The following is a 19,170-nucleotide window of genomic DNA, read 5'->3' on the forward strand; positions in this document are numbered from 1 at the left end:
CTTAAATGAATCCCAACCAGTGCACTTTAGACAATTTTATGGATGCATGGTAGATTGTTCCAGTATATTTAATGGATGGTGATCTCTAAGGTAGTGCACCCCTTTTGTGCTGGGATTCTACACTCATGCCTCGGATCTGTAAATGTACTACCTCTCAGGTCACAGTGACAAGGATATTGATGTTTCTTTTTTCTGCAAGTTGATGTGACCTTGGTAATAAATTTATAGATGAGGATGGGGGGGTTCTGTGTGCAATGGTTACAACTCTCTATAAAAATGCTTTTAAATAATGAAATTGTGGTGAGGTTTCCAAGGTCAGCAGGGGTGGCAGGATAGTGTGGTCTGCAAATTTGGTCTTCAATAAACATGGCATTAGTATAACCAAACAGACCTCACATTGCAAATAGGATGATCACATTTTTGGTTGAGAGCTGTGAAGAAAAGTTTCAGTGATGAATGACTGACAAAATGTGTCACTAGACATGGATACAGTAAGGCTATAGCATTCAAAATGAGAATTAATAATTATATACAGTGGCATTATGCATGGTTAAAATGTGCACCAAAATAGGACATATAGAGACCATGTAGAATGAAACCATGGATAACCTTGAGAAATAGAGACCATGAAGTGGTCCATAGCTCCACGAGAAATAGAGACCATGAAGTGGTCCTTAGCTCCACGAGAAATAGAGACCATGAAGTGGTCCATAGCTCCATGAGAAAGAAGGAAAACAATATATAAATAAAACAACAGTAGAACGTAAGAGGTACAGAACAGCAAGATACATGTGACAATCATTTACAAATGTAGACACATAGTGTATTAACAGATAACAAAAAGAAGAAAAGTATACAGACACTAGCTGCATATCTACCGTGATTTCATGTTGTAGGAAAAGAGAAAGCCATTCAGTCAAAGGCCAAAAACAAGAACAGGCCAAAACCGAGAACAGGCCAAAAACAACAACTACATAGAACATCAGTCAGCAGGTTTAACTTAGCTCCATTTATAAGAACATTAGGTTTCAAACCAAATAGAGTAAATGGACCACACCAGAGATAAAAGGCAATAAAGAAGAACATAATTTAGAAGATAAAAAATAACGAAAGAAATTTGGGCCCCATTGTTTAGCTTACAAAGGCAACTCATGGTGGTACAAATAAATTATTATAAAAATCTAAAATCTTAAATCAGATGGCTACCATGAGTATGGAGTCTCAAGTCATACCACAGGCCTAAACAAATTAAAGTATAAAAAAGGCACACACACGTGATTTTCAGCAGGAGGCAGTTATAAAATTAATCTACAAACATAATGTACATTTTATACATTTCATAGATAAGGGTCACAGAATTATGCATCATTTCATACTACTGCAAAATACACATGTTGCAGATTACAGAACATATTAATTTATCTGCTACAGACTTTATAAAGTATATGCAGCTCACGTATCTGTCACATTCTGATTCAGCATGTGATGTCAAGGAAGAGATAACTAACAAATGTGATGTCTGTAAGCTATTTTGAGCTCTAAGTATGTAACAGAAGACTGCATTATGAAATTGCATTTATGACAGGTGGATTATATTTGTATTTGATCATCTGTGCACTTTAGTCTGCAATATGCGTGTTTCTGTAGAATGAAACCATGGATAACCTTGACTTTTTTTTTGTCAATGTAAAAAAAGAAAGAAAAGAAAAGCAGATGCATGGGATTATTAACTGAAGTATCGGGGTACGAAAATGCAGTTTCATGGGATTATTAACTGAAGTATCGGGGTAAGAAAATGCAGTTTCATGGGATTATTAACTGAAATATCCGGGTAAGAAAATGCACTTTCATGGGAAATTATTAACTGAAGTATCGGGGTAAGAAAATGCAGTTTCATGGGATTATTAACTGAAGTATCTGGGTAAGAAAATGCAGTTTCATGGGATTATTAACTGAAGTATCGGGGTAAGAAAATGCAGTTTCATGGGATTATTAACTGAAGTATCAGGGTAAGAAAATGCAGTTTCATGGGATTATTAACTGAAGTATCAGGGTAAGAAAATGCACTTTCATGGGAAATTATTAACTGAAGTATCCAAGTAAGAAAATGCACTTTCATGGGAAATTATTAACTGAAGTATCGGGGAAAGAAAATGCAGTTTCATGGGATTATTAACTGAAGTATCAGGGTAAGAAAATGCAATTTTCATGGGATTATTAACTGAAGTATCAGGGTAAGAAAATGAACTTTCATGGGAAATTATTAACTGAAGTATCCAGGTAAGAAAATGCACTTTCATGGGAAACTATTAACTGAAGTATCGGGGTAAGAAAAGGCAGTTTCATGGGATTATTAACTGAAGTATCGGGGTAAGAAAATGCAGTTTCATGGGATTATTAACTGAAGTATCGGGGTAAGAAAATGCAGTTTCATGGGATTATTAACTGAAGTATCGGGGTAAGAAAATGCACTTTCATGGGATTATTAACTGAAGTATCTGGGTAAGAAAATGCACTTTCATGGGAAATTATTAACTGAAGTATCCGTGTAAGAAAATGCATTCATGGGAAATTATTAATTGCATGATTGCTTGCCAGTAATTGCAGGTAAGTTGTAAAACTGAATCAGGAAGCTAAACACCATGAAAAATGCAATTATTCAGCTCTTTAAAGAGCTTGCTTACCAGAATTGGGAAAGCATTAACTAATATATAAATGTAAAACTGACCCATGCACCTATGGGAGTCTGAATGTGGGGAAAACTGTTTGGTTACACTTCTCACTTTTGTGGGGAATAAAATATAAACTAAAAATATATATTTTGAGCTAAAAGCATTGCAAAGTTAGTCAGTCTCACAGGAAGACACTGAGGTGATGAAATACATGTGAGTTTGCTACTTGCAATCTGCCCTGTATAGTGTGTTGTACTACAGGTAGACACTCTGTATCCTTTTGGCTCGTACATTGATTGCTTGGTTACACATTTTCTTTCAGTATTGTCTCAGTGCAGCTGATTATTATTTTGTCTTCATTGTTCAACTGTCTTTATTTCTGCAGGTTTCATTTATATCAGCAGTGTCTTAAACTTTTATTATCTGAGTAAAGTTTTTATTTATTTATTTCTAACATCTTGTGGGTGGTATTTGTTTATGCATTCGTTATTCTGTGAGGATAGGATATTATTTAGCACTATAGATTGCCAAGCTGCAGGTATCTAACTCAAGTTGGCAAGATCATGCTACACATTACAATTTTATGTGTATTATTAGTTTGTTTGGCTATGAATAGCATGGTAGCTGGTGGGTCTGAAGTACAATACCTAGAGTGGTGGCAGTATTCCCTTGCCAGGATGAAAGCTGTGGGGAAATGGAGAATTTTGCATGCTACTCCTGGAAGTTGTGTGTGTGTGTGTGTGTGTGTGTGTGTGTGTGTGTGTGTGTGTGTGTGTGTGTGTGTGTGTGTGTGTGTGTGTGTGTGTGTGTGTGTGTGTATATATACACATGCCCATTTGTGTGTTTTGGGCCCTGGCTAACTGTTTCTGGAGCCCACTCTATGACCCATATAAAATACTTGCTTGCTTGGCACTTGTTGGTCCTAATAGTTACCCATAATGCCATTATTAGTCTGCCCAACATTCTAACATGTTGTACATCTTCTTTCTGGGACCAGCTTTAGATTGCAATATCATCCGGGTAAGTAAGAGCATAGTCTCCAGCTACTGTTAGGATGCATGCTACCATCTTCTGAAAGGTTGCTGCAACATTCCTCCTCCAGAAGTGCATCCTGGTGAACCCATATAACCCAAAAGTGGTCACATAAGCTGAAATTTTCCCTCACTGCAGTCAACAAGTACCAGCCAGTAATTCTTGGCAAGTTCAGTAGCAGTTAAATATTTACCCTTACCAACTTCTCTAAGGCTTCACCTGCCCTGGGTATGGGGTAAGTATCTGACTCTGTGTAAATATTCAGTTTCCTATAGACCACACACACACCTTGGTGCTGCCCTCTTTCTCTGGTACCAGCACCACCAATAAGGTCAGGTACTGTTGGACTCCTGGATGACCCCCCCAGGTCAAGCACCTCTTACAATTCTTCTGCTTGGCTAAATCAGGCACATTATTAGTGATGTGTCTGATGGACCACTGGGACCCTGTGTCCACACGTTACTTCATTCAGTGGAAACACCCCGGCTTAGTGCATGTTCCTGAACTGAAGTAGTATTAACCATATCACCTGTGCCTGGGTAGGACATAGGTGCTGTGATAGGGATACCTTGTCCACAGAGACATCAGAAAAGCTTCACTGTATAGTTATATCTCACGATCATCTGCCAGTTCCTTCTGTAACTGACTACAGATACGGAGTATCAGTGTCTCTCTCATGGGTGGATGTCCTCATGTAATCATGGTAGAACATGTGACTGCCTGTTAATTCTATCATGTAATTAACATCACTTACCTTTTTCACAATAGTGAAAGGACCCTGTCATGCTGTGTTCAACCTATCCATGCTGCCTTCAGTTTATCATGTCTAAAACTGGAAAATGCACCAACAACTTCTGCCCAAAAGAATATTCTGTTGCCTTAGTTCTCTGGTCTTACCAGACATTTTTGCTTCTGGTATGCTTGCACTAAGTGCTTTTCTGCCATCCTCACAAGCTCTCTGTAAGCCTGGTTCTAACGTTTAGGACAAATTCCACAACAGAATTCTTTATGGGTATGACAGTCACTCTTCTAATCATCCCAAATTAAATCTTAAGGGCCTCCTCACCCCTGTGATCATACAGCAGTTCAAAAGGTGAAAATCCTGGGGAGTCCCAGGGCACCTTTCTGTATGAAAAGACAACATGGGGAGGTGGAGCAGATATCTGCCTTAGACCCACTTGAACTTGTCTGTGAATGTTATCAACATAGTCTTTAATGTGGAAAAACACACCTCTATCAGATCATTAATCTGTAGATGGTGGTGAGTAGTCATTAAACATTTTACTCCACAATGATTCCAAAAATAAGTCAGCAGGTTTGACATGAAATTGCACTTCTGTTTGTAAGGTATTTCTCTTGGGAAATGTGACCTGCTAAAGAATTTCTAACCAAACATTACTATCTTTTCTGCCTCAATAGAAGACAGAGTTGCTGCCTCAGGGTATCTAGTAGTAGAGTCCCTGACCACTAGGCTATACCTCTTACATGTGCAGCTTAACGGTACTAATAGACCCTGCAGTGTATGTAGTTACTCTCTGAAATGGTTCTACAATAACATGCAAGGGCATCAAAGTAGCTTGACGCCCTTGTGGTACGTAGCTAATAGAAATTCTGCATAAGCCGTCTGATGTGCACTCCTTGACACAGCCCTGTACTCTAGGAACAAGACGATTTAACACACTGCCTGCTGATATTTAAATCATAAAGTTGAAATAATGTAGGGCTGTACAGCTCACAAAAAACGTAAACTGTAGCACGTTTAATTCTCCTGTACTGTAACATTGCAACATTTCCAGCCTCAAATTGTATTATGTGTCACACCACATTATGTACACCTGTTAGCCATGACATTGTGCATTTTGGTGAGGAAAGGCTGAGAAGTCTGGCACAGTCATATTGAAAATTTTGGCTGTAAAAGTTAATTGTGCATCATTTTCTCCTCAGTGAACTGCAGCAACTTTGTGAACAGCATAACGGGAAGTGGGATGCTTGTTTAAGGGGTTGTCATGTTTGCATTCCTTATTTCAACTGGAAAACATTTTATCTAGCCATGTTATCACATCCCAACAAACAACAAGCACAAGTTAAAATCAACAGCAGTTTTGACCTGGAGATGGAATATTTATAGGTTAACCACAGGGCATTCCTATCCCAGTGGCAAACAGTCTTCTTGGCTTTTCTCGGAGCTCCTTTTCATTTTCCAGTAATGCATTTCCTGCACCATGTGCTATTGTAGTCAGTTGCTCAAGGAGAATTTGCTTGGCAAGTGTTAATAATGGTGATTGCAAGTGTTGCAGCTAGGAGAGTGATGGTTACAGACAGATTCAAATGACAGCCATCTTACAGCACATGGATGTACTGCAGTTATTCTTGCATGCAGCCATCTTATAGCACATCTGTATGCTACAATTATTTCTGCTTGGAGCCATCTTACAGCAGATGCATGTCTTGCATTGATTCTTGCATGTAGCCATCATACCAGCAGATACATGTCCTGCATTGATTCTTGCATGTAACCATCTTATAGCAGGCGCATGTACTGCATTGATTCTTGCATGTAGTCTTCTGAAAGCAGATGCATGTATTCTTGCATGGAGCCATCTTATATTAATGTACTGATTCTTGCATGAAGCCATCATATAGCAGATGCATATCCTGCAATGATTCTTGCATGTAGCCATCTTATAGCAGATTAATGTATTGCATTTATTCTTGCATGGAGCCATCTGATATCAGATGTATTGATTCTTGCATGTAACCATCCTACAGCAGGCACATGTACTGCATTGATTCTTGCATGTAGCCATCATATAGCAGATGCATGTCCTACAGTGATTCTTGCATGTAGCCATCTTATAGCAGATTCATGTATTGCATTTATTCTTGCATGGAGCCATCTTATATCAGATGTATTGATTCTTGCATGTAACCATCCTACAGCAGGCACATGTACTGCATTGATTCTTGCATGTAGCCATTATATAGCAGATGCATGTCCTACAGTGATTCTTGCATGTAGCCATCTTATAGCAGATTCATGTATTGCATTTATTCTTGCATGGAGCCATCTTATATCAGATGTATTGATTCTTCCATGTAGCCATCTTATAGCAGATGTGTGTATTGCAGTTATTCTTGCATGGAGCCATCTTACATCAGATGTATTGATTCTTGCATGTAGCCATCTTAAGGCAGATGCATGTCTTGCATTGATTTTTGCATGTATCCATCCTATAGCAGGCACATGTACTGCATTGATTCTTGCACGTAGCCTTCTTATAGCAGATGCATGTACTGCAGTTATTCTTGCATGGAGCCATCTTATATCAGATGCATGTCCTGCACTGATTTTTGCATGTAACCATCCTATAGCAGGCACATGTACTGCATCAATTTTTGCATGTAGCCTTCTTGTAGCAGATGCATGTACGGCAGTTACTCTTGCATGGAGCCATTGTATATTGCATGGAGCCATCTTGTATTACTGTATTGATTCTTGCATGGAGCTATTTTACAGCAGATGCATGTATTGCAGTTATTCTTGCATGGAGCCATCTTATATCAGATGTATTGATTCTTGCATGGCTCCTTATGCAGAGTGAGAACCTGTCTCAGAGTTCTATGAGCTTCCGTCAGACGTCTTGGTACAAATGCTTTTCCTCTTTTCCTGGAAGTCTTCCCAGAGAAGAGTGCTTGTGTTCAGGATCCCTATCCGCTCTCTGACTTGAGTGAAACTCTGATTACAGCGCTACTAGCCAGATCTGTTCCAGTGGCAGCATATATATATATATATATATATATATATATATATATATATATATATATATATATATATATATACGCACCTCACCCATATTGCACTGCACCAATTAATCCTAAACAGCCTTTCTGTACTGTGGGAACACCTTCAAAACAGATTGCTACTCTGTAATAGCAAGAAGATACATGTCTTAGTTATACGGCATTGAATATCATACATCATCTCTTTATTGATCTGCATTACCTAAGCCATATTTGCAATAAAGCTTTAATCTCTGTTGCATGAACTGCATTTTAATAGTACACTTTATTTTCTTTTTTTACTAGTTACAAAACCTTCTTGTCAGAAGATGCTGGCCCAAATACCCTAGTGGCCATTGTTCATGCCAAGGATCCAGATGGCGATAGTGTCAGTTATAAAATCAATGGAGGCAATGAGGAAGGAAACTTTGAAATGGACAGCCACAACGGTGAGAAGGGGCTGAGGAATGGTACGCTGACACATAGAGAATGCAAAGAGGGACGCAGATGTAAAATCAGTAATCCATTCTCAGAAAAAAACAAATATAAAAGTGTGAATCTGCTATGCTTTTTAAATCCATTACTTTTGTGTTTCATTTCTTCCACAGGAGATAGTGCAAGTTTATTCGTACTTTCATTGACGGAACACTAATAAATTTGCAACGTCTACTGCAGCATTCATAAAGTGTTTTGTTTGGATTTTTGCACTTTTTTTACATGTTTAATGGTATAGTTTGTGTTCTCTTTCATGTCTTCTTATTAGCAGATGACAGCACACATACAAGGAAAAGTACGTTCTGTACTACTATATAGGCTGTTCGCCTTGGAAATATGTGGCCACATACTAATGTCAAGATATTCAGATAAGAAGCATTAACCCAGGAAATTATTTATACCTTTTAACAATTCTGAGACTGACATAGTGACATTGAGGGATAAGTCCTGACTACACTCTTTTTTAGCCAATGCCAAACTGAAAGTACTTCCGACCTAGCAAATCAAAACCAAGAAAGCCTAAATGTATTACTGCTCAATGCTAGGAGTCTAAACAAAATACTCCATCCCCTAGAAGCTCTCTTCACCCTACAGAATGCTGATGTCTGTGTGGCCACTGAGACATGGTTTAAAGCTGGAGATAGTACACCAACAGTGCTAGATTATAATGCCTTCCACACATTTAAGCCAGCTACTTTACAGGCAGGGACTAAAGGTGGAGGTCTCTATTTACGTCAAAGATAAATATACTTCAAGGCTGGTGAAGCAGGACAATGCACTTGAACTCCATGTTCAAATCACGATAGACAAAATCCAGTACCACTTCCTTGCACGCTATAGATCCAACTCTGTGACCCAGGAAACCCATACCATGTATTTAAACTTATTAGAAACACTAACCATCCAACCCAATACCATAGTCATGGGTGACTTTAATTACCCCACTATTAACTGGAAATTCTATACAACATCAAACGTACATGCAAAGAGATTCCTGGATTTTGTAAACACAAACTCCTGGACCAGATAGTCAGTACACCAACCAAGAGTGCAACCATACTGGATCTAGTACTCACTAATATGGGTGAGGGCTGCACACCCCCTACTGTAATGCCTTCCCTGGTAAGGTCAGACCACAAAATGGTGTCCTTTGAAGTAAAAATAAAAGCTGGACCCCCAGCCAAACCTGGAATATTCAGGAAATACTTCTGCTATTAAGTAAGAACCTGGCAAAATGTTATGCCCCCATAAACCCTGAGAACACTGCTGCCTATGCAGAACTGTTGACAGAAACCCTGTACAAGCATGTTAATTGCTGCATAGAGGCAGCTGTACCCACCAGGAAGAAGTACAGAGCTAACTCAAAAAAACAAGCCCCCCTGGTGGAATCACAAAATTTATTTATTTATTTTATTTTACATTTGTTGACCGGGCTAGTCCAACTGGATATATTTCCATTTTCAGCAGAGGCCCGGGGAGAAAAGCTCCACATTTAGACAAAAGGAGATACATCATGAGCACAATTAACAAATACAGACTGGTAGGATATAAACAAAGAAAATGGTTACACAAAAGAATAGAACTTTACCTATGTAGATAATCCAAATAATATCATAATACACATTAATACCTAATTCTAAAACCAAGAAAACAGAAAGTGTAAGAGCAGGGAAGGAGAAATGAAAATGTTACCAAAAGAAAGAAAAGGACTTAACTTTTAGGGAAACTAAGTAACATCATGTTGAACATACTAACATATTTTAACACCAAGAAGAGAGTGTAAGATCAAGGAAAGAGAAGCAGCAATAGAGAGAGAGCAGAAATAAACAGACAAATACTTGTTCGAAAGAGATTCATAGCCATAAGGAGGAAAATGAAGAAAGGAGTCTGTAAAGGTAGAGAAAGAAAGCTAAGGGAAGAAGCAGGAGGTACAGAAGAATAGGGAAGAGAAAAGAAGGATTAACTGAAGGAAATTACTTTAGTCAGGATTAGAGCAGGGATACATCCAGTGGCTTTTAAGGTAGATTCTGAGTTTTTGTTTAAACAGAACAGTAGATGCAATGGAAGTAAGTTCAGTAGGTAGTTGATTCCAGTGTTTTCCAATGGTATTCGAGAAAAGGGAATCACCTGCTAGGTTTTTAGATTTAGTTAAGGTAACTAGCAGTTTGCTTGATGAACGGAGGGAGTTCAGATTAGAGTAGGGGGTTAAGAGGTTGGAGAGTATAGGTGTGTTGTGAGGTTGGTAGAATGCTCTTTGGATAAATGTGAGTTGGGAAAGAAGCAACATGTTTGTCAGTTCAAGCCAGTTAAGTTGCTGCAGATTCAGACAGTGGTGAGTTCTGAAAGGTTTACCAGTGACAAATCTAGCTATATGATTGTACGTGGTAGATAGTTTAGAGAAATAGTTTTTTCTTGAGATTAGTATAGATTGGTGAAGCATAGAGAAGAGTAGAAATAAGATGAGAGTGGGCAAGGGTAGCTTTGGCTGGGGAGGTTAAGAAAGTTTTAATTCTATAGAGAGAGCCGAGTTTCCTGTTTACAGATTTAATGGTATTATTGATATGACAATCAAAGGTAAGGTTGTTGTCAATCGTGACATCTAGCAGTTTGGTAGTAGGGTCAGGTGATATAATAGTTCCATTGTTACATAGGATAGTAAAGTCTAATGTAGGGGATCTGGTAGTAGGCTTAAAGAGTAAGAGTTTGGTTTTTTTAGCATTTAGGAGTAGGCATCATTTTAAGAACCAAGTTTCAACTTTGGAGAAAACAGCTTGAGTATTAATTTGAAGTTCAGAGATGGAATTAGCAGAGCAAATTAATGTGGAGTCATCAGCATATTGTATACAAGTAGCCTGGGAAATAGCTATTTGTAAGTCATTTATAAAGAGGGAGAAAAGAAGTGGTCCAAGAATAGAGCCTTGGGGGACCCCAAGTGAGATTGGGAGAAGGGATGAGAGTTTGTTATCCCAGAGAATGGCTTGTTTCCTGTTTGTAAGATAGGAACTAAACCAGTGGACAGCCTTAGATTCTACGGAGAGAGATTCAAGAATTTTCAAGAGAATAGAGTGGTTAACCATATCAAAGGCTTTAGACAGGTCAATAAAGAGAGCTGAAGACAGGATGTTATTATTACGATTCTTGTTAATAAGGTCTGTAAAGGAGAGGAGAGCGGTGGTTGTGCTATGAAAAGGCCTAAAGCCATGTTGACAGTTAGTAAGAATGTTGTTCTTTATTAAGTGGTCCATTAACTGATGGTGAACACATTTTTCCATGATTTTTGCTAGTGGGGACAAGAGAGCTATGGGCCTATAATTAGAGTATTCATAGGAGTTACCTCCTTTATGTAAGGGTATGATGTGAGAGATTTTCCAGATGTCAGGTATGGTTTCTTCATTTACAGTTCTATTAATGAGAATGGATATGGGATAGGCAATTTCAGAGGCTGCTTTTTGAAGGAATTCAGATGGGAGTTTGTCAGCCGAGGGGGTGCATGGTTTGAGTTTGTGGATACATTTTTGTATAAAGGCAGTGGAGATGGGTTGTAGCCTAAAGGTTGGTAGTTTGGAGGATGCAAGGTCGGGGATGCTAGTGTTGTCACTAGAGAGGTGAGAGGCCAAGGAATTAATAGTATCAATAAAGAAAGAGTTGAATCAGTTAAATCAATCGAATGTATAACAGGAGGAAGAAAATCATGGAAAAAATTAGGAGGTGCAGCACCCAGCAGGGTAAAAGCACTCTCATTAAACTAAACAAACAACTCAGAGGACAAATAAAGTCTACCAAAGCCAAATTTGAGGTGTTTGGCCTCCCAGGCCAAGGACAACCACAAAGCATTCTTTAGCTATGTCCACAACCTTAAAGGCAATACACAACTGTGTGCAGAGCTCATTGCAAATGGAGCCACCTATACTGAGCCAGAAGACATAGCAAACCTGCCTGATAAATTCAGTTCCAACTTTACCCCTCTGTCCTTCTCAACTTTTCCTCAGGAAGTATCATCAAATATAACTCACCCTATCACTAGGGAACAGGTTCTTACTGTCTCTTTGAGATGAAGAACCCTGCATCAATGGGCTCAGACAATATCTCAGGATGCCTTCTAAATAGCAGGAAACATGACTTATCAGGGCCTCTGGAATTACTATTTAACACTAGCCTCCAAACAGTCTTTGTGCCTCATGAATGGAGAAAGCCGACAGTCATCCCTCTGCACAAAGGTGGGCCATCTACAGATTCTGGAAACTACGGACCCGTATGTCTCACTGTTCTTGTATGTAAAGCCATGGAAAGAATTAGCATGGAGATAATCAATAGAGATATAGTAAACCTCCAGACACTGGACCCAACCCAGTTTGGTTTTATCAAGGGCAGATCATGCCTACTCAGCCTGGTGGACTTCTTTCAGAAGGTCACAAAAGCAATGTATGAGGGCAAAATTGTTCACACTGCCTACCTTGACCTGGCCAAGGCATTTGACACAATATCCCACTTGGGCATTGTTGACAAACTCAAGAGGTAACCCATATGTCACCCGGTGGACAGCCAGCTGGCTTACAGACAGGACCCAGGAAGCCACCTCTACAAAGAGGCCAGCTACAAATGGAGTCCCCTCAGACATCAGTCCTTGGACTGCTCCTTTTTGGCATTTACTTCACAGAAGTCAAGGCCAATGTCAGTGGTCTTTGGCTGACTAAATTTGCAGATGATTGCAAATTAGTTGCTATCATTGAATCTCACACTGACACAAATATTCTCCAGGAGGGGCTGACACAGACAAACAACTGGTGTCAGAGCCATGGACTAAAACTAAATGCCAAGAAATGTATAATAGTATCCTTTGAAAAGTCATCCATCCCTGGTAACTATCATATTGACATCACACCACTTAGAGTTGACCCAGTAGTCAAGGACTTAGGGACATGGATAGTAATTTAGCCTTTGACCATCATGTGTCTGCACTGCTGAGGAAAACATTCTATATTGCATAACTTATAAACAAAGGTATGGCATCTAAGTCCAAGGAAGTCAATGTTCCACTGTATTCAGCATTCATCAGAGCTATCATTGAATACAAAGCCCCCTTTGGTATGTACCTAACCAGGCATATCCAACAATTGGAATGTCCACAGAGATTACACACTAAAAAAATACAGGGCGCAAGTAAAATGTCCTGTGCAGACCACCTCAAGGCCCTATCCTTGTATTCTGTCTCCTACAGGCTTTTGAGGGGAGATCTATGCCGGGCATACAGGGCATTGTCAGACCCCACTCTGATGGACTTCCTGCGAATCCACAAAACAAACAGCACCAGAATTACCTGATTTTCTTCGTGTTTCACTATTGCAGTCATCACATTTGGGTTATCTGCCTGCAGGTAGCCCTCAGCCGGCCTGAATACCAGAGTCTTCGTATTTCTGCATCGGATGCTGTTGCTTCTTCCATGACGTCATGTCGTCAGGGGTATAAAACATGCAGCTGACTCCATTACATCAGTCTTTCTTGATGTGCGGTGCCCAAAGCAGAAGCAGTTTGCAAGTGCCGGTCGGCCGATTCCTGAAATTTTAGTTTTCGAGTTTCAGACCTGAAGTCTTCAAAAAGATAAGTACCCCATTGGGGATCCTTTTTCCTTGTTCTAACCGATGTCAGAAAAAATTAACAATTGTCTTGCCTATGGAAAGCAAATACCTCATAGAGATTTTCATTTTTACTGTGTCACCTGTTTCGGCCCAGACCACGACGTCCCTCGCTGTCGGTTTTATGCCTCGTTCAACACCCAAACTATTTGTCATCCGGCTATTTTTGTAAATACTTCCGTTCTCGATCTCCGTACTCCAAAATGGCTTTGTTAAGCCACCCAACTACCGATCTTCCGAAAAAAATATAAGGATAAAGACAGACAGACCGCATAGGTCCAACACTGCCGACGATTCTTCCGTTAAGCTAGTCGCCAGTCCGCCGGTACTCAGTGAGGCACTTTTGCAGCCCCTGATACCTGCTACTACAGATTTGCTGGCCTCTACTGAGACCCATTCAGAGTCCGGTATGCTGCGAGATGCTTTTTCGACTATGGAACCTGTGGATTTCTCTACCTTGGATGGGTCCAGAGCCACTGTGCAGGCACCGACTTCTGAGGGTATATTCAAGCCTACCAACTTTCATATTAAACCGACGACTTCGTTTCAAGCTAGAAATACTGAATTCCTCAAGCCTAAAGCTCGCACTACACCTAGAAAACTGATGACCAAACCGCATTCTCAGGCCCATATGCTTCAAAAACAAATGATTGGAATGGTTAAGACCTTATTACCTTAATTAGGGGAAGCCAGCCTTCCTCCTCTAAGAGACCTAGAACTGATTTTCCTTCTGATTCTTCTGATCAGGAATCTGATATCTCTGTACCTTCTGACTACCAGGATTTATTTGCGTCTATATCACATTATCGAAATCTTACTACATCGAATCACTAAAGGTCGACCTCTAGTGATCGATGTAGTAAAACATTGAATAACGTTTAAAAAAAAAAACAAAAATAACTAGCGTAGGCAAAGGAGCAAGCCCCCCTGCACCCCCCACACCCCCAATACTTAAATATTCCAACTCAGAGACCGCACTACATAGAGGTAAAATCTCCCCCTATGGAGATTTCTGTTTACCTGCACAATGTTCTGCGCTTTCCCTGTTGTGGTGCCGACAATATTAGCTTTGATATTGTCGGCTTTCGACATCATGAAGTAGACCCTTTACCCTTATCTACTTATGAAGATTCTGATGCAGAGGATTCCATTCCCACTGCTTCCCCTCCAGAAGATTTTACTTTTGGTGAAACCTTGCATACCCTTAGGGAGTATTTCCACTGGGAAAAGCCAGGACTATTCTGAGTCCAAGAAGAGACTTAGGGAATTTTCACTCCTGCCTCAACACAGGCCTCTAGCTATCCCTCCTGTTCTGGAGATTGTAGATGATGTTTTCTTGGAATCCAGCCTTACCCCAGACACTTTGCCCCCAGCTCCCAGGAAAACAGACATGTACTACAGAGTACCTGACTCTCACAAATTCCTCTTCAAGAATCCTACTGTGGATCCAGAGACCATTTCCCAAGGACCAAAAGGCATTAAGGCTACTACTGCCATAAAATCCTACCCCTTCTGATAGGGACTCTAGAGTTTTAGACAGATTGGGTAAGAAGGTATACACTTCTGCTACTTTGGCCGTTAGGGCTTTAAATTGCCAGTTTCATATGTTAAAGTATCAGCAGCATATTATGGGACTACTTAAACAGAAAATGATGCTGATTCCTGAATATGCTGAACACAAAGATATGCAAGAGTTAATGCATTCTGATGAACAAGTTGGTAAACATACTTTGCAATTTGGTTTTGATGCTTTAGAAGCATTTTGCAGGGCTGCTGTCACTGGGTCTGTACTTAGAAGGCATACTTGGCTTAAGGAACAAAACTTGCCAGATCATGTTAAAGCTAAATTACTGGATGCTCCCTTAAACCAAGGCGGCCTTTTTGGCAACATAGCAGAAGTCCTCAAAAGGATGGAGGAAGAAGCTAAATCTATGCAAACTGTTAAAGATTTCTTACAAGTACAGCCTCCTAGATTCATTAGGCATTGGCTTTCAAAGAACTTGTTTTTTCTAGTCCCTTCCAGGCCTTCTCAGTCCAAACCCAGGAGCAGCAGACCACCAAGACTTCAGTCTCAGGCTACGCACAGATCTAAGCAGTGGGGAGCTCCCTCTTCCAGGGAGTAGTAAGCCACCCCCATATGGAAAAACGGCACAATGGCTTATCCTTAACTCTTCCAAGTCCTGCTCAACTACTTGCTCCATTAGGAGGAAAGCTTGCCTTGCATGCAAAAAACTGGGAACTCATTACCCAGGACAAATGGGTTTTAAACATAGTTTCCCAAGGATACATATTCCACTTCCACTCACTCCCAACCCCATGTGAATGGCCAGACCTCCCCCCAAATCAGTGGGCTGAGGCCCAAAAGCAAGTTTTCTGTCTCCTCAGTATCAAGGCTATTCAACCTGTCCCAGCAGAACAAAGGGACAAGGTTTTTATTCAGTGTTCCTGGTTCCCAGAAAAGAAAACTCCTGGCGTCCTATCCTGGACTTGTCTATTCTCAACACCTTTCTGGTGGTTCCAAAATTCAAAATGCTAACTCTTCAACTGCTTCTTCCTATACTAGCCAAGGATGCCTGGCTGGCAACCCTAGACTTAAAAGAAGCTTACCTGCACATCCCAATAAGGAAATCCTGCAGACAATACCTACATTTCAGGGTGGGCTCCATGCACTATCAGTTTCTCTGTGCTTCCCTTTGGCTTATCTACTGTACCCAGGGTATTCACAAAGTGCCTAGCTCCAGCCATTGCATTTTGCAGGCAGAGAAATATTCAGATTTACCCATGATGTGCAGAGCTGTAGTAACTACAGAGAGATTAAATTGATCAGTCACAGCATGAAGTTATGGGAAAGAGTAGTGGAAGCTAGGTTAAGAAGGGACGTGATGATTAGTGAACAGCAGTATGGTTTCATGCCGGGAAAGAGTACTACAGATGCGATGTTTCCTCTGAGAGTGTTGATGGAGAAGTACAGAGAATGTCAGAAGGAGTTGCATTGTGTTTTTGTAGACTTAGAAAAAGCATATGACAGGGTGCCTAGAGAGGAGTTGTGGTATTGTATGAAGAAGTCAGGAGTGTCAGAGAAGTATGTAAGAGTGGTACAGGATATGTACGGGGGTAGTGTGACAGCGGTGAGGTCTGTGGTGGGAGTGACAAATGCGTTTAAGGTGGAGGTGGGGTTACATCAAGGATCAGCTCTGAGCCCTTTCTTATTTGTAATGGTGATGGACAGGTTGACAGACGAGATCAGACAGGAGTCCCCATGGACTATGATGTTTGCAGATGACATCGTGGTCTGTAGTGAGAGTAGGGAACAGGTGGAGGAGACCCTGGAGAGATGGAGATATGCTCTAGAGAGAAGAGGAATGAAGGTCAGCAGGACTAAGACAGAATATATGTGTGTGAATGAGAGGGAGGACAGAGGAATGGTGAGGATGCAGGGAGTACAGGTGGCGAAGGTGGATGAGTTTAAATACTTGGGGTCAATAGTTCAGAGTAACGGTGAGTGTGGAAGAAAGGTGAAGAAGAGAGTACAGGCAGGATGGAGTGGGTGGAGAAGAGTGTCAGGAGGGATTTGTGACAGATGAGTGCCTGTAAAAGTGAAAGGGAAGGTCTCGAAGAGGGATGTGAGACCAGCTATGTTATATGGGTTGGAGACAGTGGCATTGACAAAAAGTCAGGAGTCTGTGCTGGATGTGGCAGAATTAAAGATGTTAAAATTTGCACTGGGTGTGACGAGGGTGGACAGGATTAGGAATAAGTATATTAGAGGGTCAGCCCAGGTTGGAAGGTTTGGAGACAAAGCCAGAGAGGCAAGATTATGTTGGTTTGGACATGTGCTGAGGAGGGATGCTGAGTATATTGGGAAAAAGATGCTAAGGATGAAGCTCCCAGGTAACAGGAAAAGATGAAGGCCTAAGATAAGGTTTATGGATGTGGTGAGAGAGGGCATGCAGGTGGTTGGTGTGACAGAGCAGGATGCAGAGTACAGGAAGAAATGGAAACAGGTGATCCGCTGTGGCGACCCCTAACGGGAACAGCCGAAAGAAGATGATGATGACCCATACTTGGACGATTGTCTGATTCAGGCAGAAAGTCAGGACTTGCTATTACAACACCTAGCATTTGTAAAGAGACTTCTAACCTCACTGGGGTACACTATCAACGAGAAGAAATCATACCTAGTACCCTGCCAACAGATTGTATTCCTGGGAACAAGCTTGAGCACAACTTCCCAGATGGCATTCCTCACTCCGGAGAAACAAGTTTATTTGACAATCTACTGGCCACAAAAACCCAGCTATCTGCAATGAAAAGCTTGCAAGCCCTGGAGTTCTTTGCCTCTTGCATTCTGTTAATTCCATATGCAAGACTGCATATGAGGAAACTTCAATGGTATCTAAAAAGTCTATGGTGTCAACATTCTCAGAACCTAGAAACAATAATTCCTATCATTCCTTGTCTAAGAGCAGAGTTCTGTTGGTGGGCAGAGGCCTGCTGGCACAACAAAGGATTCCCTTTCACTGCACCCCCTGCCACCCAAACCCTAACAACAGACACATCAGACTATGTATGGGGGGCTCACATGGCAGGGCAGTGCATTCAGGGCAAATGGAACCCAAAATAGATGCACCTGCATATCAATCAAAAATAAATGTTAGCTGTACAGAATGCTCTGACAGCCTTCAAAGACCTTATTCTTACAGGACAACTATTGGAAAAGACAGACAACACCACAGTTATTTGGTACATAAACATGCAGGGAGGAACCCATTCCTACCCACTCTACAGACTAGCTATGGCTCTGTGAACCAAGTGAACCTGCAAGCTCAATTCCTGCCAGGCAAACTAAATTCACTGGCAGGCAACTTAAGCAGAAAGCTCATGGACCCACACGAATGGAAACTGGAACCCAAAATATTCAAGCTCTTGAGGAACAAATGGGGGACACCAGAGGTAGACCTGTTTGCCCCCCCCCAGAACTACCAGTTAAACAAATTCTGCACCAGAACTCCCCACAGTCAAGCTTGGAAAGTGGATGCCCTGTCCTTCACCTGGGAAAGCCTCTCAGTTTATGCCTTCCCCCCTCTGCCTCTCCTCTCAAAGGTCCTACTAAAGATCAAACAGGACAAGCAAGGACAGCACTGATTGCACCAGACTGGCCACGTCAGCACTGGTACCCTCTCTTGCACAATATGACACTGCTACAACCATGGCACCTGCCGCAGACACCTTCCCTGCTGTCCCAGCAGGCGGGCCAGGTTCTGCACCCTCAGCTTTAAACCCTGAACTTTGCAGCCTGGCTAATTCCTTGAGCTCTCCCCTAGTATCCCTCAGTAAGCAGGTACTGGATGTCATTCTGGAGGCAAGGAGGCCTAGTACTAGAAAATCCTATGCTGAAAAGTGGAAAAGATACTGTTCCTGGATCCTAGTTCAGGGGATGGGCACAGCAGTGCCCAGCTTACCTCATAGTCTACAGTACTTAACAGAAATGCTCCACAAGGGCCAATCCTTCTCATCAATTAAAATTCATGCCTCTGCCATTTCAGCACATTATAATA

At 41.1% G+C, this 19,170-nt stretch overlaps 1 protein-coding gene across 1 annotated transcript in view; it reads left to right on the plus strand.

The window, feature by feature from the left end:
• The window catches only part of LOC122797630 (neural-cadherin-like), a 796,015-nt gene that overhangs the window by 151,220 nt on the left and 625,625 nt on the right, over positions 1-19,170 (plus strand). The window contains exon 7 of the mRNA XM_044066174.1: positions 7,791-7,933. Within this exon, the coding sequence (XP_043922109.1) occupies positions 7,791-7,933 (143 nt within the window). The remainder of the gene's footprint in view (positions 1-7,790; positions 7,934-19,170) is intronic.

Source organism: Protopterus annectens, chromosome 3.part1 (genome assembly GCF_019279795.1).
Source record: "Protopterus annectens isolate FY-2018-M chromosome 3.part1, PAN1.0, whole genome shotgun sequence".
Taxonomy (NCBI): Eukaryota; Metazoa; Chordata; order Ceratodontiformes; family Protopteridae; genus Protopterus; species Protopterus annectens.